This window comes from Crocodylus siamensis, chromosome 5, assembly GCF_052110815.1.
Source record: "Crocodylus siamensis isolate JL-2025a chromosome 5, ASM5211081v1, whole genome shotgun sequence".
Classification (NCBI taxonomy): Eukaryota; Metazoa; Chordata; order Crocodylia; family Crocodylidae; genus Crocodylus; species Crocodylus siamensis.
Genome location: NC_143399.1, coordinates 145,843,935 through 145,868,448, shown reverse-complemented (window position 1 = coordinate 145,868,448; position 24,514 = coordinate 145,843,935). Strand labels below are relative to the sequence as shown.

Genomic DNA, 24,514 nt, shown 5'->3' with positions numbered 1-24,514 from the left:
GGCTTACTATGATTGTACTTCAATCATTCCCAATCATTCTCATTCATCGGGGAACCAATTTACATGGGGGGGGGTACGTGACTCATACAGTTGCAACGTGGGATGCCCAGGCAAAGGACACAAGATGGAGGCTTGGCATATAAAATGGAAATTTTACATGACTTTGGTTCACTTACAAACACAGGCCTAAACCATACAATATCCATATGAAACAATAAAAATCAATACAAACCTAGTAATTATACAGTATAAAACAGTGGCTATCAAAAACCAAAAATTTGCTACCAAAATAAAAATGTTTAACGCTTATCCTAAGTCTGAACTCACTTATATAGGTAATAGAGAGGGAGATCAGAAATGGTTGGGGCAGGGGAGGGAATGCATTTTAAAATAAATTTTAAAAAAAGAAAGGAAAATCTAGGGGTTTTGCTACACTGGTGCACTTCCAGTTTTGCCACGGAGCATGCGGGGGGGACCCCCTGCACTCCTGTGAGATGCTTCATCCACCCCATCATTGCAGCATTAACAAGCCAAACCTGGTACCTCGAGGTTTGTAGAAAAAACATCTAAAGCGGTGTCTATGGCCAAATCGCTGATTCTCCAAATCAGCATCGAATCTTCAGATTAGGATTTGGCCGAGTTGAATCGAGACAGTGATCCAAATCAAAACATTAAATAACTGTCCCCAGTTCTGGCCGAATCTGAATTGAATACTGCCCATTTTGCACACACCTAGAATGCGGCATGCCAGTTATAAAAATCCAGGTTACCTGATACAGGGGTTTTCCTCTGGATGCAGAGCGTGGGGGTGGGGGGTGGCAGCATGCAAGCTCCCCCCGCCCCCCCCCCATGTCCAGCTGGATATTCTGGTTAATAGAAATGCTGGCTACTAAAATGCCAGTTAACACAGGTGTTTCTGTACTTAAAATGTGGTTGTTTTATAGTTGAAGAAAACAAATATCTTCCCTGTATGAGGTTGTCTTATTTCCCTGGTTAAACACACTATTGAATCTAGGAAATTAGGTTAACAGAATAAGGACAGATGGGAGTAAATTAATTCTAAGACTACTTTATTGAACTGCAGCCATTACAGATGTGTCTGCTGCAGTGACACTAACATTTTCCCAGTTTAACTTTCTTTACAAATCAGTCTTACATCATCTAGTGACTGAACAGAGAATTGCCACATAGGTTTTATTTGTTATTTAATGCCAGCTGACTCTGCTTCATGTACAGACCCCAAATCACAGCTTTCCTGTGCATCCTGTGAAAGTTCACATGCTTAAAGATGATCAAGATATGCAAAAAAGTCCAGGGATAAGGAAGAGATAGTATAGGCACATATCCAGGACCCTAACTCCCGCAGTAATGTGAAAACTTCCATGTATTTAAAGAAAAAATTCATTTCTAGCCTCAATGGCTACAAAAGGGCACCAAGCCATGTTTTTAGTGTTAGGTGGTGCAATGACATCTGGCTGAGTCTGCAGACAGCCAGAAACAGTAGTTCTGAGATGTGAACTGCTCAATAAGTTCAAGTTTTTAATCCTGAGACCATCTGTTCTGAGAATCCTCCCATCCTACCTTGTGGCATCAGTAGATGGTGCCCCTTTGTTTCCTGGAGTGCAGGGCTCTATTAGACTGGTGTAGAAGCACACATAGGGTTGATTTCATCTCAGTTCAATCCTCCAAGACAGTCCTCAAGCTGCCTCAGAACTGAGAGGGAAGAAGGGTTAGGCCCACCCTACCCAAACAGGAGAGGTAGTAGCCCATCTCTGCAACCCAAAGGAGTTGCTTGAGAGGGGTACTTGGGGTCAAGAGATGTATTCCTAGGTACTTGGATGTTCATTGTTCAACCCCAGCATTGATATGGGCTAAGTATGCACCACAGACTTCTACTGGTTTAGCTATATCAATAAGAGCAATGATATAGTATACCAACATTCACATAACCAGTAAAATTCCTCTTGTGTGGACAGTGATAATATTACCTACTTGTGTAATTTATTTTAATTGTTATATCTGAGAGGAAATAGTAGCTTATGGAATTATGTGAGAACCTTTGCTTTAACTTTCCCCTCCTCTGCTCCCCTCCAAAAAAAATTGAGTCCTTATAGTTGTGTAGCCTCTTTCAAGCATGCTGAAATCAAACAGTCGAAAAGATAGACTTACAGTTCACTGCTTTGGAAATCTCACAATTTTAAGCGTATTGGATGATTTGTTTTGTAGTGGTATTTATTTGGGGGGGGGTTTCTTTCTGAGAGATTTGATTTGTGATTTTCTGATAGTTGAGATTGGCAGTCCTGAATAACTGAGAATGTTGCCAAAAATAACGAAGACTGAATAACTGCTGATCAGGAAGATTTCATATGAAAATTTCCAATAAATATTTCCTGTTGTATTCTTTCCATTAAAAATATATTTGACAAAAAATTTACAATAAACTCTGAAGTTCAGTCTTTCAGCAAAAAAAATCCTCAAAATCGCTAGAAGAGAACACAGTAGTCATGACACTGTAGTCAGAGATCAAAAACTCAGAGAAAACAAATTATCCATTTTTGTTATTGCATATGTTAACAATGAAGATGCTATAGCTGGGCTGCTGTTGCTATATACATGTACTAATGATTGGGGGGAAAAAGTGAGTAATGAGCTGGGAAAATTTGCAGATGACACAATTATTTAGGTTATACCAGAATGAGGAAAATTATAAAGAATTTGGGAAAGACCTGAATAAACTAAGCAAATGAGTAACATTATGGCAGAGGAAAATTAGTGTTAACAAATGCAAAGTACTGCACACTAGAGGGAATATTTTTTGGTACTTACATACCTGACTGAATTTCAAATTTTATGTATCAGCTCAGAAACAAGATCTAGAAATCGTTGTACAGAACTCGGTAAAAATTGTCAAGAAAGCAAACAAAATCTTTGGCTGCTTAAGGAATAAAATAGAGAAGAAGAAGAAGAATATGGAAAATATTATATTATAATGCAATAATATAAACCCATGCCATGTTCTCCACGTTCTCACCTGGAACCAAGTGGCAAGTTGTGATGGCCCTGAGTCAAAGCAAATATCACACAAATAAAGCCGATTCAGAAATGAATTGTCAGTGAGAATTATTGAGATATGTTAAAACTCTTATAAAATGAGGCTAAAATGATTAGGTTTGTTTGCATAAGAAGAGACATGCATTACAGGTAAGGGTCTCAGTTCTCTGGTCCTCTCAATTTTAGGAACTGGTTTCTTCTGCTTTTTATTTTTTCAAGGTTGACTTTATAAGGAAAGGAGCAGAAGATAAAGGGTGAAATCCTGGCCCCACTGAAGTCAATGGGAGTTTGCTATAGATTTCACCCTTTTGAAAAAATGAACATTGAGATTTCCTTTATACCACTATATGAGAAGTCCTATTATGAAGGATAACCTGAACCTCAGTGAGTGCTTTTAGCTCATCAGGAGCTTGCTGTAGATCTGAAAGTAGGTAGGAGTTAAACCAGCAGCTGTTATCAAAGGCTCAGACAATGGGAGCCAGCATTTTGCTCTCAGGGCTTGTAATTACTTTCATTAATGCACTCCAGTTATGCAGGATCCAATTTCTCGTAGCTAGTTTTTATTTTTCCATGATGATCTCAACCTGTCTGCTCTACATACATCAGAGATATCATATACAGATTTCTGTATCACCACTGTAATATTTTGGTATCATTAAACTTGACTTCTGTTTTTCTAGTGTTTGCTTTTGGTTTTGAGGGAGTTTTTATGTTCTCCAACATTTCCAGACCTTTTTATATTGGAATTTTGTAAGGTAAAGTGTTAAGGTCTGTGGCTCTAGTTAGCTTCCTGTATTATCAAACACACTTAAACTGTTTTAGGACAAGTTAGGCCAGTTCTCCCATTCCTTTGCTCTGCTTTAGTGCTCTATCATATCCTAGGTAGTAAGGGTTGTAAGTTTATTCACTTCATATTCATATTGTTTCCATTTTTCCACCTCTGAGGCCTGCTTTTGCTTGGATGCATGAAACCTATAAAGTCTGACATCGTCAAAAGAAATTACAATGAGCCTTTCCCAGCATTGCACTTCAGAGGTGTTAGTGTTTTCCTTAATAGCTCTTGTTTTCAAAGGTTAGTGATTTGGTATGAAAATGCCCTCCAAACCTAAAGCATTAGGGTTCCCATGAGACTGGGCGTAATAACAACCTCAAACTCAGTAGTGTGTGTCATGGGTGAACCTTTACTGCTCCTGTGGAGCTCAGTATCTCAGACAGGCAAAGTCCCCTTCTCAGCCTTCCCCACCTCTTGGCTCCCTCATATCCAGGGAGCATGTGAGAACTACTACACCACTTCATGGTTCTGTTTGGCTTACTTTTACTGTACCTAACCTCTCTGCAGGCTGATGAATAGGAGTGATGAGGTTTTCTTCCTCCTAGCCCTCTGTGTGGTGCCATTATACCAAAGGAAGCAGAGAGGGAGCCATCCCTATGTTTGCCTAAGCCCAGGGCCTGCAAGGACTCCTGATGCATCTTTTCTTCACACCATCAAGGGAAGACCAAGTATGGTCTGGCTCTAATTTAGAGTCAGATTTTTCTGAGGCAGCCTGTGACATGGATGGGGGATGGGGATACAAATAGACAAGGAATAACTGTAACCCCATGACCTTCCAAAGTTGTGGGCCCTGTTTCCTTTGCATCATGATCTATTAAGCTCTCAGCCCCTTTGATGTGGGAGGTCAGTGGCATACTGGGGACTCTGAGAAGCGGTCTTTTTTATTTCCTGCTGCATTGTAGTGTAGTAGCCCATGATAAACAAAAACAGGTTTTTTAAGTCATTTTTTACTTTGACCAAGTGGAGACATAACACTTTTTCTAGTCTAGATGGTTAGAAACCAATCTATGCCTGTAAGAAAACAGAAGTTCAAGGGCTGGGGGGGGAGCAGTGCCAGTGGCACACTCTGCATTTCTGACCAGAGGGGCACAGAGTGTCCCTGCTCTGTCCTGAGCCCCAGGACTCGGTACTGCACTGATTCTGAGAAGGGCTCACAGGATTTCGCCCTTTCTCTCCCTCGGTAGCCAGTGCCGAATTCCTGGCTGACGCCACTTCTGTGCAGATGCAGAGCTCTGTTTCCCAGGGAGCCAGGAGGGGCAGCTATGCCCTTGCAGCTGCAGAGAAGCAGCTTTAGCCATGAATTTGGCACTGGCTACCGAGGGGAACATGCTGCAAGCCCTTCCTGGAGCCACTGCAGTGCAGTGTCCTGGGCCTTGGGACAGGAGAGAGACACTCTGCCCTGCGGGATGGGATGAACACCTTGCTGGGGTCATTTGACCCCAGTACTCTTTCCTGCCATGGCAGGGGGTCGGACTCAATGATCTGCTCAGATCCCTTCCAACCCTAGAAACTATGAAACTACGAATATAGAGTGAACCACTGGCACCCCTTCCCCCTAGCAGCTCATGAGCCCCACTCCCCCTTGCCGCTGTCCTTCTTGAGGTGGATCCCCACACTCTCAGCCCTGACAAAGCCCAGGGACACCCATGCAACTGAGCAGGGTGAGCATGTGCCTCCCTCACCTGGCTGCCAGCTGCCTAAGAGATGAGAAGGCAGCAGGAGGAGGCTTGTGCCTGACAGCCAAACAGGGATGGCACAATTGTTCAGCTGCATTTGGCTGCCTTCAGTAATGTCTGGCACACTGGGAGGTATGTGGGAGTGCCTTCGGTCTTCTGGCCTCAGCCAGTGCAGGCTTCTGCCAGCCCCCACAAAGTGAGCAGTGAACATGAGTTCAGTTCGCTAACAGTCCAATCTACGCAGCTTAGAGGAACCTGCATAGATTGGATCAATTCTGCCGTGGGTTTTTTAGCCATTTTTGTTTCATTTTCACTTGAAATGTAGCTCTGTCCTCCAGGCTAAAATTGTGTAGGTGATCAATCCCGAACACACAGTTTGACTTAAGGCCTGAGATTATATAACAACTAGAATTGTTAGCAGGCTATAGATTTTGATTGAATTATGTTGCACTAAACTTGTATGGAAAGATTCTCAAGGTTCTGGTGTTCAAACTGCAACCATCAAAATAAGGAGCACTCATGTTTTAATACCATGTAAAGTAGGGTAAAGTTCTTTTACACATAATTCAAAATGCTAACTTTAGTATCTGCAAGTGCCTAAAAGCTTGTTTGTATTTCCACTGATATTGGAATGCTTCCCAGGTACTGTACAGAGTCTGTCATCAATGTAATTAGACTGAGATTTTCAAAGTATCCTGAAGGACCTGGATGCCCACTTCTCTTTGAATTTGAATGGGAGTTTGTGGCCTAACTGCCCTTAAATTCTTTGACAATCTTTCCCTTCATTACATTAATTGCCATTTCAACATGCTTTCAAAGACCATGATCTTTAAATTTATATTGACATTCAGTCTCTTATCCACTTCAATGCATGTGTGTTTTTCTTTCTTCCTGGGAGTATAAATTAATTACGAAGTTTCATTTTACCAGGTTTACCAGATACACCACTTTAATTTTTTTTAAGTAGGCATTAGTCAGTTATACTAGCTTTTCATTAACTAACAGTCACTAAAAATATTTACAGCTAACTTTTTTTCTCTCCATCAATTCTCTTCCCAAAAACATTTTTATTGGCTTTCAGCAAAAAAACTCAATCACAGCTGGGATCCCAATGACCTTGGTATGTTTTTAATTGCATCATTTGGTTTGGTACCTACTCCTACACAATTCCTTTTAAAAGTCCTAATTAGAATGATCTTCAAGCAGCAAAAATAAAAATGATTAGCTAACAGCATACCTGCAGATCTAAGGGAAATATTTACTAGGTTCTTAATTTTAGATATGAATTTTCTGTGCCAAATCTAATAGTTCATCTCTAAGGAAATTATATGGTGCCTTTTCCTTATGAAGCTAGCATTTTACAACAATTATCAACTGTGGCCTCAATTTTAGAATTGAGAATATTATAATCTTAAACCCCTTGGCACACATTGCAATTATGGTGCAATTGAAATGTTGATCATGTAAAAATAGTAACGTTTCTATATGCACAACCAATTTATGGCACCATAAAATGGCAATCCAGCCATGAAAATATTGTACAAAACATGTGGAGTATCTTTGTGGCTGGTTTGTTAGTGTTATATATTGAACATGTAGCCCTGCGAGACCCAAGTTTGTCCCAGGGCTAAGGCCAACAATTACCCCAAACAGCCCCACATCTTGCATCAGATCTGGGATGTCCCTGCATCTCAAGCCAGCCTGCAGGACAGCCTTGGATCTTGAACTGGACCCAGGGCTGCCTAGTGCTGGGGCAAGAATCAATTGATTTTCATCCCTGGATCTGGGGAAAAGCTGCAGATCAGGCTGGGGGCAGCTATATAGTGGCATCATTGGGATCAAAGGAATTTTATGCCACATCCCAAACATCCCAGTTCCTGCCATGCATGTCACCATTTTTTTAAAGTCTAGAGGGGCCTCAAAGATATGCCATTGAACTAGACATAAACTGCAGAATATGTTTCCAATACTTATATAGAAAGATTCTTCCTTTACCAGATCAGGTGATAGGAACTGTGAAGTTTTGATTTTTTTTAACAGATATTTTGGTACTTTAATCCCATAATGGACAGGTATTCTATTTGATCCTTCAAGATTTGCAGATTCACTCTTATGTTGTCCATGCAGCAAAGGAAAAATGAAATACCTGTTTGGGAATTATATTTTAATATACAGTACAGGCATTTATTTCAGGTATCATACCTCATTCAGCAGCATTACACCTGTTAGGAATGCTTGCAGTTTAGTAGATTTTTACTTAATAACCTACGGCATAACAGGATTATAGAAAAGAGAAATCCACATATATTTAACAGTTAAAGAACTGATTCATCTACCTTCACTGCAGTTATCTGGAGGTGATGCCTGTAATGTTCAGTATTGATTTACTCTCTGACAATTAACATTTTATGGTTGGATTGCTGGAAACTGAGCTGAAGGAACTGAAAAGTAGATACAGTATGACCCCAGTAATCCACAAATACATTCAGGTAACTGAGGATTTAGAAATTGGGAATGATGAGAGACTGTAGAGTTCACTAATTTTCAGAAAGGAGATTTTTTCCGGCAATGTTGTCTTTGATTATATTTATATTTATAGAGATAATAATAGGGAATTGCTACTTTTTAAATAGATTTGACATGTTCTTAGGCACAATATTTATTTCATTACACAGGTTAAGTGTATACATATATGACGTAATGATGTGTACTATGGTATGGTATAAGTTTTTTTATTGATGTGAGTTTAGGAATCCATTCTAAACTTATTACTGTGAATTTAAAAACCATGCATGTATTTAACAGGATATATTTGCTCATATTCATAAATATTATTCTTTTTCATAATTATAGGATTACCAGCCTGCCCTTTCTCCTCTCCCCCACTCCCTACAGACACTGCCTTCAAACCCTCTATATAGCAATAATCAGAGTCCTTGCCATGCTGAGTTTCCTAACATGACATGAAGTTGTACAGCTCCTTCAGTGTTAACTCTCTGGGCAAGATCCTTAAGTCTTGCTCTACCTGTATTATAAAACAATATTGGTTCATATGCAACCAGGAGTTTTTGTTCATTTATAGGGGGAAGGGGTATACGTTTTTAATACTAATATGATAAAATACCTGAATACCATCTGCAATCAGCAAATGTAATATAGGAAGAATCTGAGAGCAGAACCTCAAAAACTAGTCACTTGCTGCTGTTCTGCATATATGTTTTAGGGTTCAAAGTATGTACAAAGCTGGAAATTTAGTGTTTGGGGGGCGGGGGGAAGAAGACATTGATTTTTCCCCCCCCCCACAGGTATCATTTCTACAGTCTGTTCCATAGAACTTAGCTGAATAGCAAGATTTCTTTTCCTTCAGTTCTCAGAACACCTAATGGGTAGGGCCTGGTTTAAATCACAATTTCAAATTTTTCCCAAAATGACTACTCTCTGTCAGATCTCTCAGTCTTTATCCTTAAGGGAAATTTACAAAGCACCTTCAAAAGACATGCCCATGAACTCAACTTCATCACAGAAAAATGTGCCTCTACAGAAAAATGTGGGTTTCTGTCTTTGGATTTCTTGTATGCATTCATCTGTGACCGCAGGTTCTGGCTTGTCTCTCCCATGTACCTACCATCTGAGGAGTTTGTGCACTGGATGAAGTATATCATGTTTTTTGATGTGCAGGTGTATATCACGTTCTTTGATGTCCAGGGATGGTGATGGTTTTGTTTTCTGGTATAGATATTGTGGGGGTTGTGGAGATGTATTGACACATTTTGCATCTCTTTTCTAGGCGTGGTTTGGATTCATTGGTGGTGATTTGGGCTGTGGGAAGTTTACTTCTGATGATGAGTCTTGCCAGATTTGTAGCCTGTTTAAAGGCTAGCATAGGTGGATCAGGAAAGATCTCTTTTAGTTTCAGGTCTTTTTCAAGTATCGGTTGACATTGTTTAAGGATTTTCCTTACTGGTTTAATGGAAGGATGGTAGGTCAATGCTAGTGGAGTATGAGACATGGGGGGGGAGGTTCTTGTAATGAAGTAATTGCCAACATGGAGTCTACATGGCTTTTTCAAAGGTGTGGTCTATTTCTCTGGAGGACTGTCCCTGTTGTATGAGGGCTCTTTTGAGATTTCTAAGTTGGAGATCTCATGTGTTTCTCTCAGAGTAGATACAGTGGTATTTGAAGGCTTGGCTGTATATGACAGCTTTTTTAGTGTGTTTTGGATGGTTGCTATTTCTGTGTAGATATGTGTTCTGGTCTGTAGGTTGTCTATAGATGGAGATTTGTATTATACCATTGTGGATGGTGATCACTGTATCTAAGAAAAAGATGTTAGTATTGGAGTACTCCAGAGATAGTTGGATGGAGAGGTGTTGGTTGTTGAATTGTTGGTGGAAGTCTCTCAGAGCATCAAAGTTAACTGTCCATATCATAAAAATGTTGTTTATATATAGAAGGTAGAGTGAGGGTTTGATGGTACAGTTCCCAAGAAAGGTTTCTTCCAGCGAGGCCATAAATAGATTAGCATATTGTGGAGCCATTTTAGTGCCCATAGCTGTGCCCTTAATTTGAAGGAAGTGTTGATTAAAAGTGAAGTTGTTGTGTGTGAGGATGAATTCTATACGTTTGGAGATCTCTTCTCGTATATATTCAGGGCGTGTTTTTTTTTCCTCTCTGTACTTTTTTTTCCTCTCTGTACTTATGGTATTTCATACACAAACAAACCACCAAATAAAGTTACTATTTTTTTAAATATTTCTCTAGAGCAGGGGTGTCAAACATTGCCTGTGGGCCTGCTGCAGAATCCAGGACCCATTAGCCCTGCTGGGCATGGCTGTCAGTGGCAAGTTTGGCTTGCCATCACCCTTTGACTCATTCCTTCTGACCCCTTTCTGCTGCCACCACCAATGAACCCTTCACCACCACTGCTGCTACCACTGTGGTGGCCACTGCAATAGCCCTTATGACCTGGGTGGGATCCAACCTGCAAGGAGCCCTGCAGTCCAGATCCAAGTCAAGGCTACAGAGGAGTTTGACACCCTGGCCTTGAGACATAAAGCAAGCTATTCTAAGTGGAGGCAAGTCCTGACTTATCAAAGTCTGTGTTTAATTCCATGACTGTTGTATATATTGTTAACTTGAGCTAATGCATATTGGTACATTCCCGCAAACTGCAGGATGGATAATAAGAACTAGGGTTGCATAAAACCCCTATTGGCCAATGCACTCTGTATATACATCACTAATGCTGTTATTTGTTGGGACAGGATAATGAAGAGATCTTTTATAATTGAACTGATTTTACAACGTTTATGTAATAAAGCAAGTAAACTTACATTTCCTTTTTTCTGAACATAACATTTCCTTGCTTATATATCTTAAACCCACATAATCCCTTATTAATGTAATGCACCAAATCTCCTTTATGCAGTTATTAAATGATGATCCTGACCCCCACATTCCTGCAAATAAGTGGCACAGGATCAAGCCCTGACTGTGATTTCACATTTCACCTTAATGAATGTGATTTTCTAAGAATTGTTTCATACCTTTCATTAAGAAAAACATATTTTTCTTGTAGTATACTATTAATAAAATCTTATTTCTCACATGTACACATTGTAGTATTGCTTCTGAAGAAAAAGATATACCCAGCTAAACTGTCTAGAGCCTAGAAAGATGCCTTGGAGATCTCATTATGACAGATTCTCAGGGTTTTTGTTTCCCCCACCATCTTGTGTTGAAAGATCATGATTGGTTGGAGGCGTGGATACTGGGAGTAATAGATATTTTATGAGCTCGGACTTGTTGGATGGTGGAAAGAATATTTGGGGGAAATATTGGGTAATCTGGGAAAACTAGAATACCAGTATTTGAATAAATGTTCAAGTTCTAAGATTGTAAGAAGATTGTGTGGGGAAATTTCCCTACAAGAAAATACCAAGTTCTCCTATCTTTCCTGGGTACAACCAGATATCATGCCCAGATGCACAGATTTTATAGAATTCATAGATTCAGATCATCTATTCTGACCTTTGGTTTGTCACTGACCATTGACTTTCACTCAGATATCCCTGTATTGAGCCCATTGATTTTAGTTAGATAAAAGCATTTCTGTCCTCAGACAATTAAACTTTTGCATACCAGAGCTAGAAAGCAAGAAAGAATGAAGTGCCACCAGTGCCAAATGCTGTTGCAATGGCAGGGAATTGATTGAGTTTGATATGCCCAAATGCAAGCAGTCAATACGTTATATTGCAGAAGAAGAAAGTCTCCAGATCCCTACCAATTTCACCTGAAGAAAAATTCCTTCCTCACCTGTAAGCCATAAGCATCAGAGAGCATCTGAGATAAAGGATATGTACCGCCTCAGAGCACCGGTCTACCACATTCAGTTTCCTGTCTGCTGCTGCAGCCAATTTCTGATGCTTCAAAGGAAGGTGATAAAAAAAAGAATACACCTCACCAATTATGTATTGGAGGAAGGAGGAATCCTTCTCAACTTCTCCAGGCAATAGTGAAGGCAGTCATATTACATCCTAGGAACGAAGGGGATATCTAAACTCCTAAATTAACAGATTCTACGGCCAGAAGAGGTTCTCATGCCACACAACCCTGTGCATACAGGTCCTAATTTCTCACCCATCCTGAATTAAAGCATATCTTTTACAAAGAGGTCTAATTTAATTTCAAAGCCTCTAAGAGAGACTGTGAGTTTACCACATCCTCCTGTTTAATTATGTTCTCACAGCCAAGGAAATTGGGTGTTACTTTCAATGTTGGATTTGTCAAACTTCAGTTTTTACTATTTGATTTTGTTATGCCATTGTCAGCTACATTGAAAAGCTCCTAACCATCAAATCTCTTAGTTATGTGTAACAAACTCTATGGTCTCATGTGGTCAGTCATTTGCTAGGCTTTTTATAAATTAAATAAGATGAGGCCCTTAAGGTTTTGTTTATTAGCCTCCCTCTCCTTCTCTCCCATTTTTGTGGCTCTTTGAGCACTCCCCAGTATTTCCATATCCCTCTTGAAGTGGTGACACCGCAACTAGTCACAGTAGCAGTTGTACCAGTACGACGTAAAAAAATGATTGCCTCTCTACTTCTAGTTGATATTCTCCTCTCAGCATTGGTACTTTTTGCCACAGCATTTCACCGAGTGCTCACGTTGAGGCGATTATCCGTTCGGAGCCCTAAATCCTTTCTCTAGGTTACTGTTTTAGAAAGCAGGATTTCTCATCCTTTGGGAACATAGTTGTTACCTTTGCATTTGATGTCTAGATTTATAACCTTGAAAATGTTCTGAAATTTTTTTGTTGGACTGTGAGCATTTAATTAGGTGAACCAGATCATTCTGTAACAGCAAGTGTTCTCCTCTTAATTTACTGAATCTCAGTTAGATTTGTTTCATAAATTACTTTCTACCAAGCTGGTACTGCATTGTTACATTTTCACTGAGAAAACTTGGATTACGATTCCTGTTAACAAACCCAAGTCAATTCTAGACCCAGACAGAAACTGCTCTATCAGACTATGTCCGCAAATACTGGGTGTAGTCTTAAAGATGTTGCACAGCCTTAATTTCCATGGAAGTATTTGGAACAAAGGTCATTCAGCAGCAGGGAGGCAGTTACACTTCACAGGTTTCAAACTTTAATCTGACATTTCTGTGATTCTGACCATGGGAGAAAAGCCTGAACATTGGGAATTTCCTGTTTTATCTGAATGAATAGGAACAAAAAAAGACTACAGAAAATTCAGCAAGGAACAGGGTGAGTGGGTGTAAAGTATCATTATTTTTGAGAGAAGATATTTTGAAATATTTTTCTGATGTGTTTCTGCAATGCTAGCCCTGTTGAATTTGCCTGCTGTTTTTACATACACTTCAAGTCATTACCACTGGAAAATCAACACTGACCTTTGACTATGCAGATGTCTCTAGGAGACATCAGCATTTGCTATTTCTTAGACTGGGATATAACTGAACTCTCATATACCCCCTGTGCAGAAACTCATATGCCCCCTGTGTGTTGACATTTTAAGAGCAAACACCGTATCTCATAGTTGAAATATTGGAATTAATAAAATTATTGTCTCTTGTTTTTTCTTTGTACTCTGTTTAATGCTTATAGTTCTAGAAAATATCAATGTATAGGGAGAGGACTTACCTTCTACGATCAGCCTCAAACCACACTAATACTCCATTGGCATAGGGAGAGCCAGGGGGACCAACCATTAGTCTTGAGTCAATTATACAAATGTTATGGTACTTTTTCTTGTCAAGGAAAGCCAATTCACTCTGCACTGCTGCTGTAAGAAAGTGTAGCAAGCTTTCACCTTTCCATCTGATTAGTGTTTCTAAGCAATGTGGAGTAGGTGACAGGACCACAGCTTTTCCTTCTACCTTTTTTTCACTCCCTTTGGAGTAGGTAACGTCACAACTCAAGAGGAGCACAGGGAAGTACAGAGTAGGCAATTGTGGCAGGAGTAATAGTAATAGTTATAGTAATAGTAGTATGACAACCAGGTGAACGAAATATTCAGAATATCTCATCACAAGCGCTGGAGTTGATGTTTAGTGTTTGTTGCCCTGTTTGTAAATATCCTTAGTTTTGTGATCTATGTGGAGTGAGTAGAAGGTAAGTAGAGTGAATGATGTTTCAAATTTCTAAAAGTTTCTGTCTTTCAACTTGTCAACACACGCGTAAATTTTATATAATTACTTGAGCTTCCTAGAAATACAATACAGCCCCAAACGGGAAACTCCACACTGATCTTTTGAAACAAAAGATGGCATTTCATGTAAATTGTGCTACTTTTTTTCTGCCTGCATCATCAACAAGATTTCCCACATAACCATAAGCAAATATACCAAAAGGTTAGTACCTGGAATTAACATATTTATCTCTGCTTTTACATTCCACATTTTCCTATTCATTGCTCGTAAGTCATTTTTTCATAATCTTTGTGTTACTTTGCTAGATCAAAAATTATTTAGCTGTTTCTCAATTATATGCATCAGAAAAATGAAAATAAAGATTAGAAAAAAGAATTGCTGGATTCAGGTTTCTATGATGTGTCTGGTTCTGTGAGCCTATATCTTCTTTAAAGAAATATATATGTATATTTCTTCTTTGAAGAAGAAATATATGAGTAATGCTTTGCCTCTCAGAATATGAATTTTTTTTACAAACTGTAGCTAAATAAGTATGCAGTGGAGGATTCATATATAGAATTCAATGTAAGTTATATCCATGTTATACAGTTGTTTGAGGTTTCTTCCTCTTATTTTTTTCTGCCTAAATGAATTGTGTAAATTGTCCAATATAGACCTCTGGAATGAAACTCATAAACACTTAATATCAGTTCAGAAATCCAGCTTTCACTATAAGCATATATGGATACGATTAAATCCTCCAAAGGCATAGTTTTCCAACTACTCCATTAGTATTTTCAGTTTAATTTCCATTTTGATAGAAATGTAGGGCTAGAAGGGACACCAGAAAACCACTTAGTCCCATCCCACATCTTCTCCTTTCTAGACTGAACAAACCTAATTCCTTCAATCTTGTCTTGCAAGTCAAGGTTTCTGAACCTCTTATTGTTCTTGTTGCTTTACTCTGGATTCTCTCCAGTTTGTCTACTTCTCTTTTTTATATTCTTCTAATTGTGTATGGGATATAACATCATCAGTCTTGGCTATTTTACAGTGTATGTGGTTAACATTATTATGATGCTTCTCAATGGGCTTTTTCTTTTGCTTTGTTTTTCAGGTTGGCTTCATGAACTGGGGAAGCGTTTAGAGTCTCCTTACTATGGCAATAATACATTAGGAGGCCCATCAATCAGAAGTGCCTATATAGCTGCCCTGTATTTCACTCTCAGCAGCCTCACCAGTGTTGGGTTTGGAAATGTTTCAGCCAATACTGATGTAGAAAAGATATTTTCCATTTGCACAATGCTGATTGGGGGTAAGTATAGATGTTATACAATAAGTTGATAGAGGGTTTGAGAACACAGTCTAAAGATCATTTTAAACAACAATTAAAAACTAAAGTAAAACACTAATCCTAAAATGCAAGAGTTTGGACAAAAAACAAGATTTCTAAGACTCTATAGTTATGTTCTTTGTTAGCAAAATAGTGAACTGAAGAAATCCCATGTCAACTCTTTTGTTTTATAGTAAATCAACTAACAGTTGTCTTAAGATCTCAGTTTTCCACAGCAAGCAGGAAAGTAGTTTTGTGGATTTTTTGTTTGTTTGTTTTTTACCCAACTACTGTTTCAGAGTAGTACCAACATCAGAAGGTGGTTTTGCCAGTTGTTCTTCTTTTAATTTTTCCTGGTAATATTTTATTATTAATTTAAGAAAAATGCTCATTATTACTATTTGGAGAACAAAGAAATTAATACATCATACAAAGATGATTCAGCTTCACCTTCAGGGTGTGATACACCTGGTCTAGTGTAAGTGGTGCTATTGGAGAGATTGTTTTGCAGCTTGTCATACATTTACTTTCCTCTCCATTCTCCCCACTAAAAATGCTGACATTAAATCATAATACATATTTCCTATAACTCCAAGACAACACTCTGCAGATGAGAAGGCGAGACAAGTAAGTCATAATTAAAACTCTGTGCTCCTTATTGTTTCTCTGGCTATCTGGATTTGGTGGGAAGTATTTTCACCATCTAACTTTGCTCCAGGCCTAGTCTGCATTACTCTGGTTGTCAGTTCTGCACTGTAAACGTATAAAATTGACAACTAAATTGACAACTTGACACCCAGAGACTGGGGTACATATTGGATTCCCTGTAAGCTGTGAGCTCACACCATCCTGAGGTTATCAAAATAAAAAGAGAGAGAGAAAGAGGGAGGTCTGGTGAATTGTCAGGTTTTCTTCCTGGCCTGAAAACACATAGCTGTAACCCTAGTAAGTCAAGGAATTACACCTTATTAATTCAAGCACCATCAGTAATGTTACTTTAAATACAATTGTTAATTGTAATTAATTACTTAAAATGCATGTAATTATAATGTTAACATGTGATTATAATGGAAATATCAAGTATTTAACTTCTAAATGGTTCTGCTGCTCTATAGAACATTGTGGCAATGGAGCGTTGGAGTTTGATTCTTCTGGAGCTGTAGAGCTTCCAAAAACCTGGTAGCTTGGTAGAAATAAAGAGACTCTACATTGTACTTTATTACATATACATTTGATCAATAATACTTCTCTCCATTTCAGATATCAATATGGTATGGTCTAAGCAGCAGGGACTGCAATAATTAGAATGTATTAGTTAGTCACAAAAAGTGTCCTCAGACCTAATTCTCACTGCAGCTTATCATCTACTGAAATCAGAGTGAATCATTTGTATAATGCACAGTGCAGCAGAGAAAAGAGGCAAGCCACCAACCAGGTTATTAAGCCCTATAACATAATACCAAGTTAAGTAGCTAATTGATTCAAGCAGCAGAACTCTGTTTTAATTTTGAGGTATATTTTTGCCACAGTTGTATAATGGATCCCCTGTGAATTGGGGTTGATCAGGCTGGTGAATTCATTGAGATTTCAGTTTGGACACAGTAGAAGTGTATTGGAAATTAAAAAACAAGGTTCTTTGGGTAAATCTGATATCTTTTATTAGACCAACTAAAATAGTTGGAAAAATTCTTTGTTGCAAGTTTTGGGATACAAACACCCTTCTTCAGGCAGGGGAAGCGAGGCCACACTTTAGTGTGAACATCCCACCCCCTCTCCCCCTGCTGGCTAGGATTGGGCCTACTGCCCAGGGCCTGCCCCCCCACCCCCACCCCCCACCTCGCCACAATCTCCCTAGCACCCTGGATCTATGCTCACTGGCACCCCTTCTCCTCACATACTTGTGGCTGTCCGCATTGTCTGTCCCAGAGGGGAGCAGGCAGGGAACGGTCATCCACCACCACTGCTGCTCTCTGGCTTCCCTCGGCAAACAGGCAGTGACAAGTAGGTAGAGGTGGGGTGGGTGGCAGTGAGCAGGGATCTGGGTAGCAGGGAAACCCAGAATTAGGGGGAACAGGGACCTCTCAGTCCTCTAGGTCTCAGCTGGCCGGAAGTGCAACTGCTCCAGACTTGAGCTAGCACTAACACTGATCACCATTTATATGGCTCACAGTGTAAGATATAACAAGGCCCTTAGGAGATACTGAATAGTCCTATAGCTTCAGGACTTGTCAGCATCAGAGGTGTAATGCTGTTCTTTAAAGTAGAAAGCAGAGCCCTGAATATCTATTAGAATCAAGGTCACTGTTTGAAATCCCAGATCCTTAAAAGTTTAAAATCTCACTCATCTCAAGGATATTGATGAGGAGAATTCTTCTAGAAACCAACTGGCTGCATGTCAAATTGGGCATTCAAAATTAGTGGCATTATTGGCCTTAATCTTTGTGCCTCTGTTCCCCATCTGTCAATCTGGACAATACCACTTGCTCACCTGACTCAGAAGTTGTAAAAGTAAACTCATGCAGACTTGTGAAATATTTGGATACCATAGTGATGAATACCACCGAAAAATCAGAAGAAAATTAATAATTCACTACTCAGAGAAAGGTTTAGTCGTATGTGGTAAAAAATTCATGGGGCCAACCATTGAATTTTGAGGATAAAAAATGTTGTTTCAGAACCGTGTTGTCAGTGAGCACCTTTCCTCCTCCAGGGTTCCAATGGAAAAAAGTCTTATATGATTATATTATTAAAGATTCTCATAATTAATGTATAGAATAAAACATATGCCGACAACCTCAATTCTGGCATTTCTTAACTTTTGTCTGCTTGAATTTTGCAACTTCAGTGTATTTTTAGCAGAGGTTTGGTTTATTTTTTTTTAACCATGTGTTATTTCTACCATCCTATGTACTTTGTGTCTCTTTCTCATTCCAATTCTCCAAGCCATCCTGCTACTAGTAGCTTCGTCTAGCTGCATTTAGCTAACAATAATTTTTTAAAGCGTCCTAAACCAGGGACCTTTTTTGCCTGTCTCTACTGATATTCACAAACTAACCATCGAGAGTCATGACTTTTTTTTCTTCCATTCTTGTCTGTCTTTGCACAGTCTGAATCGATTGAAATTTCCATAAGAGGCCAGCGCCCTGTTTCCCTTGTTTAACCAGCTCTGTCAGTACTCTGGGGAGTTTCTCTCCACTTCCTTTCAAGTGCTAAAAGGCCAATATCCTTTAACAAAAGTAATTAGGTCCTTTATAATTTTTTCAATAAACAATTTATAAACATGTGCTATATACCCCAAATCAATACTACTTGTCATATGACCCAACCCTAATATTTTCTACTGATGACAGGCAAGCACAGTGCATACCTAAAGACAGGTAGATTTATTTGTAGGCATCCTTTCAGTTTTCCTTTAGGTCTTTTTATTCCCAAATCTGTCTCTAATTGCAGGTAAACTCGCATATGTCAGAATATATAGATAAACAGTTTTATAGCACATTTGTTCATTCTTAAGCAGTGGGGAGAATTTGGTTTTTATTCTGAATTTAATAGAATTTATCAGACTTACCTCAATTTTCTGCTTTATAATTATCTCCTCAGTTTCATTTTAGTCTCTAATTTCCCAGAATTCAAAGGACCCCTGCATTTAGCTTGGAGTCAAATATACTTGTGTACAACTCCTAATTTTATATTTTTTTGTACAAAAAGAAATAAATGTAATTATTTTTTCCCCCCAGTTTGTTTAGCATGCTGTCAACCTGGCCATATGATGACTTCCTATCATACTGACAGCTATTCTGATTGTTTCCTTGTGCTTCACCATGTGTACTAATTTTGCCCTGCCATCTATTTAGGTTCTGTAAACTCTTTCAGACAGGGACTGGCTATTTTGTTTTGCTTTTAATTTGGAGTTCATCATTTAGCACAGTGGAATCCCATTCCATTAGTAAGGTCCTTGGGCACTATGGAAATATACATTAATTTATGAAGGTGATGATGGTAATATTTCATTAATAAGGTATTGCTGTATATTTCAGAAGTGCATATTCCTTTGGCAATTTATTTACATGTAGGAATCTGTGAATATGGCTTTTATGTTTTCTAGATTGTATTTTAACAGTATCTGCTAAAATCTTGCATCCAATTGTATATAATTTCTGTCCTTCCCAGCTTTGATGCATGCCATGGTGTTTGGCAATGTGACTGCCATAATTCAGAGGATGTATTCCAGATGGTCCCTTTATCACACAAGAACCAAGGATCTAAAGGACTTTATACGGGTCCATCACCTGCCACAGCAGCTAAAGCAGAGGATGCTTGAATATTTCCAAACCACCTGGTCTGTCAATAATGGGATAGATTCCAGTGAGGTAATCAAAGCCTTTTCCCCAGTTGGCTTCTTAGATTTGTATTAATGTTTTCTGGCTAATATATTTTCTTTTGTAATTTTATGTGAAGTAACACATTAGAACAAATGAGCATATGAAAGAATAAAGCTAAAGAATAAAGCTGAAAGTGTTAGTCCAGAGGGATTATGTTAGTCATTGAAGTATCTGTTTTGGAATGCTAGGTTCCCTGAAACTATCAATTCAAATATCAGCAGGGCCAGTTCAGCTCTTTATCATTCAAAAAAAACTAATGGATTATTCTTGCGGGGTGTTTTGGATGATACCATAAAAGCAGAAATGTCTGCCCTGCGTTGGATATTAAAGACAGAGGCAGCCTTAGAGGTGGGTCACATGGGTAAATGCCCAGTGGGGCACAATGCATGTACGCACAGCTCAAGGCTCCCTGGACATGTACAAGAGCCAGGAGCACTGAGGGCTGTCCCTGCACAAATCATTCTATGGCCCCTCTTCCTCCTCCTGCCAGCTGTTGAGGGGAGGGGAGGAGAAGGGGACATTGGCTTCCCATGATGCTGCTGCCTCTGTGCCACGCATATGGAGCTGACTCTTTCCTGCTGCTCACAGAGCTCCACAGCCACACAGGTGCTACTGGTCTGGGGGGAGCCTGGCACTGAAGGCAGCATCCAGCTGGGTGGAGCCAGGAGCCATGGGTAGTGGAGCTGTGCAGTACTAGGCACTGTCTACCTGTCCCTCTGGGCACAGTTGCAGGGGCAGAAGCAGAGCCAGGTCTGTGGAGTTGCAGATGCAGACTCAGATTGCCAGTGAGCAGGGTTATGGCATGGGTCAGTGCTCTGCAGGTACCTGTCCTATGAGTGCTGCCAAGCTGCCCCAGTGGCCCCGGGAGATCCTCTCCATCAGGGAGTGCAGCAGGCATGGCTGCTGGGGAAATGTGCTACGCTGCCACATGCAGCTCCAGGGCAAGGAGGGAAGTTCCCACATGAGTCCAGGACCTGCAGAGGCAGGCATCCCACAGAGGAGGGAAGAGACCCCTGTGCTGGGGGGAGGAGTGGGTGCCAAAATATATGTTCACCCAGGGCGCCATTTTCCCTAAGGCTGACTCTTATTAAAGGTCCCACAGTGCTTTTCATAAGAACTGGTATTGCCTCACTGTTGTTGACCAAAATTATCTTCCTTCCTCTCTCCCTTTCTTTGAGTTTGCAACCCAGTATGTATAGGTGACTGCATTTCACTGAGTGATACTGCATGGATTTTTAAAGCAGTAATGGATCTTTTGGCAGCTGTGTAAATGCTACCTCTCATATATCTTTGGGTATTAATTACTTTCTGAGTAGCATGAATGTAAATAGGAGCGTGTTCTGGAGATGTCTTTATTTGTCCTTTATATATTATTATACCCCAGGAAAAATAACAACTTCTGGCAGCTATGTTAATTGTTTGGATAAGCTTATTTGGGCAAGCTTGTTTCCCATTAGATACTGCTTTATTGTTATATCACATTCCCTTAAACATAGTACTCAATGAAGATAATACAGAAATAGATGTGGATACCATAGAAATAAATGAGGCTTCTCTTTGAGGATCTTTAGGAGGTTCATGTCTGGTGTATGACACAGCAGAAAGGGTGTTGCTTTCAGTAGTGCCTAAGTGATGTGGAAGCATAATGGGAGACTTTCAAAGCCCCAAACAGCCTAGTAAATGTCCGGATCCCACTGGCTTTTCAGTGGAGAGTATAGCCCCAGCTGTCTGTTATGTCTTTGAAAACCTGCTCAGTACAGTCATGCTTGTTGCCTGAAATCACTTACGTGCTTTCCAGAATTGCAACCAAAATTTTCTGTGATGACTTGATGGAAGAAGAAAGAATAACAAATTACCTATTTAAAACTATCCCTGTATAATAGATTATCCATGAACAGAAGCAGGTGCTAATTAGTGGTAATTTTGCCCTGTTGCAACAGATCTACTTTCAGTCTAATATAAGTGAGATCAGAACTAGGCTCAACAACTATAGTAGGAGTATGTCTTAATTAGGACCAAGGAAAAACTAGGAGATCGTCCTCTTTGTATTCTCCATCTCTAAACTTTGCCTTCTGCAAGGCATGCACCTCATTCTGTTTCCCTTCAAAAACCAATGGTACACTACAGAGGGCACTTTGCATATTCTAGGTGATATACAAAACAGTCTATTCTGTCACTTGCAAGAATTATGAGAGGGGTTGCAATACTATAAAGAGGAATATTTTAAAAATTTCAATAACATCATTTATTTAAATGTTGTAAAGTATCCCCAAGATCTATAAGAATTTTCTTATGTAAAGAGTCAATAAGAACTAAGTTCAAACCACATTTTGGCTTTCTATAATATATATAGATTATATAATACTATATACTGTATATTTATCTTATTATTATATATATATATGTATGTTTTACTTCAACAAATAAAATTTAATGAGAAAGAGAATATCATAGCTTAAACAATTATTTTTCAGTTAACATTGGATTTGTTTTCCCTTTTTGGCCAGCTTTTAAAAGACTTCCCAGACGAGCTACGCTCAGACATCACCATGCACTTGAACAAGGAGATTTTGCAACTGTCCCTTTTTGAGTGTGCCAGCCGCGGTTGCCTTAGGTCTCTGTCTCTGCATATCAAAACCTCCTTTTGTGCTCCTGGGGAGTACCTCCTCCGGCAGGGAGATGCCTTGCAAGCTATCTATTTTGTGTGCTCAGGTTCCATGGAAGTACTCAAAGACAGCACGGTGCTGGCAATTCTCGGTATGTGAAAGCTTAACAGACTCAGAGAAAATGAATGGTACTCTAACATACAAGATAGTGTAAGGAAAACTGTTAACAAAGAAGAAAAATATATCCAAAGGATTATGTACACCATTACTTGATAGTAGAGTGTGTCCTAGCAGCATAGAAAAGAGATGAGCCAAAACCAGTTCTTTAGATCTGCCATAAATTTTAAGGGTGTACAGTCCTTAAAATTTCAATTCTAAAGACCTGTTTCTTTAAGGTCCACTTCTGGTATTGAAGCAATTCACAATATGAAGCCTCAATAAAAACAGTTCTTCAAATGTCTGTGCCATCACATGTAATCTTGCTCCATAACCAAGGCTTAGCATAAAACGTCAGCAGTGTAAGAACACTGGGTACCCTAACTTCTCTATACTGAGGAGAGTTATGTAGCCATGTTAATGGCTGTCTATACATAGGATAAAAAGTAAAACATTGGGTTTTTTTAAAAGTTTATTGTTGCTATCAGCATTCAAGTGAGTGTATCCAAATAGATGGAACAGAGGATGGGAATGTTTTCTCTTCTAAGATCAGATGTTAATTTGTTATATGGCCAGAGACCTACCACAAGTCTCTAGCCAAAAAAGTTAAACTTTCTGGCTAGGAAGAGGAATTACACATAAACTGGTATAAGTGATCAGAAACTGGTCTGGATTCTTCCTCCCACCCCCGACGTGATCAGGCAGGCTGCTGAGCCCCACCCCTTGCCAGTCGCTGACCTGCAGGGTGGGAGTGAAGGAGCCCCCATCCCAGTGCCAAATCAGGGTCTGACTCCTCCCCTGGGGTTAAACTGGTAGGGTCTGCTCTTCTGGTCAAAATGGCAGCAACTGCTGCAGCAGCTGGGGGCTGGGCTGACAGTTTAACCCTTCCCTGCCTGCTCCCTGGGACAGACAGTGTAGGCAAACACAGGTAATCAGGAGGCAAGGGGAAAGTGATCAGATGTCTGGGGTGCTGGGTAGGGAGTGGGGGGGCCGGGGGAGTGGACCTGATCCAGGCCACCAGGGAAGGGTGCAAACCCCAACTCAGCACCAAGACAGGGTTCCTTCCCCCTACCTCTGCGAGTCACTAGCCAGCCCATTGCATGGGCAAGGGAAGCAGCTTAGGTGCAGGGCTCCCTGCAGTTGGCCAGACCCCAGCTTGGGAGAAACCCCTGGAGGCATGGCGTGCCCCCCACACGGACAGACCCCAGCTCAGCATCAGAACAGGGAGCTCCTTCCCCTCCCTGTGGCAGAACAGCAGGGGGTTAGAGGTGTGTGCCAGACAGCCAACTGCGGGTGGCCCTGCTCAGCTGGTTTTGGCAATGGCCAGCAGACTGGGAAGTATGTTCAAGTGCCCTCTGCCTTCTGGCCTGGGTCAATGCAGGCATTTGCCTGCTTTTCCCAACCAAAAACTGAACGTGAGTTCACTTCATTATTGGTTCAATCTATGCAACTTAGAGAGACCAGTGAAGACTGGGTCAATTCCACCTTGGGCTTTTTCACTGTCTGTACTTAGCCTCTGTGTCTAGACTTATCAGTAATCTACAGTTACATGGACTACATCTCAATACCCACTGAAATCAATTTAAAAGATTTCCTGTTGACCTCAGTGGGCATTGGATAAGTCTCATTAGACAAGTCTTGTGAAGTATGTGTACACTGCCTTCATCCTTCGTATTCTTTAGCAGAAGTTTCCATAAGTGCACAGTAATATTTAATGTAAATTCTTAAAATCTTTGTTTTGTAGCTTTAGGAAATATCCTGGTTTTTCTGAATTGTTACAACTTGGGATAATTATTCAATACAGAAATAAACCTGTTCTTTCC

General features: G+C 39.9%; 1 protein-coding gene across 1 annotated transcript in view; it reads left to right on the top strand.

Annotated features, from left to right (window-relative positions):
- KCNH8 (potassium voltage-gated channel subfamily H member 8) overlaps positions 1 to 24,514 on the top strand; it is a 338,731-nt gene that overhangs the window by 264,506 nt on the left and 49,711 nt on the right. Inside the window, exons 8-10 of the mRNA XM_090049221.1 lie at positions 15,332 to 15,529; positions 19,718 to 19,917; positions 22,437 to 22,686. Of these exons, the coding sequence (XP_089905347.1) occupies positions 15,332 to 15,529; positions 19,718 to 19,917; positions 22,437 to 22,686 (648 nt within the window). The remainder of the gene's footprint in view (positions 1 to 15,331; positions 15,530 to 19,717; positions 19,918 to 22,436; positions 22,687 to 24,514) is intronic.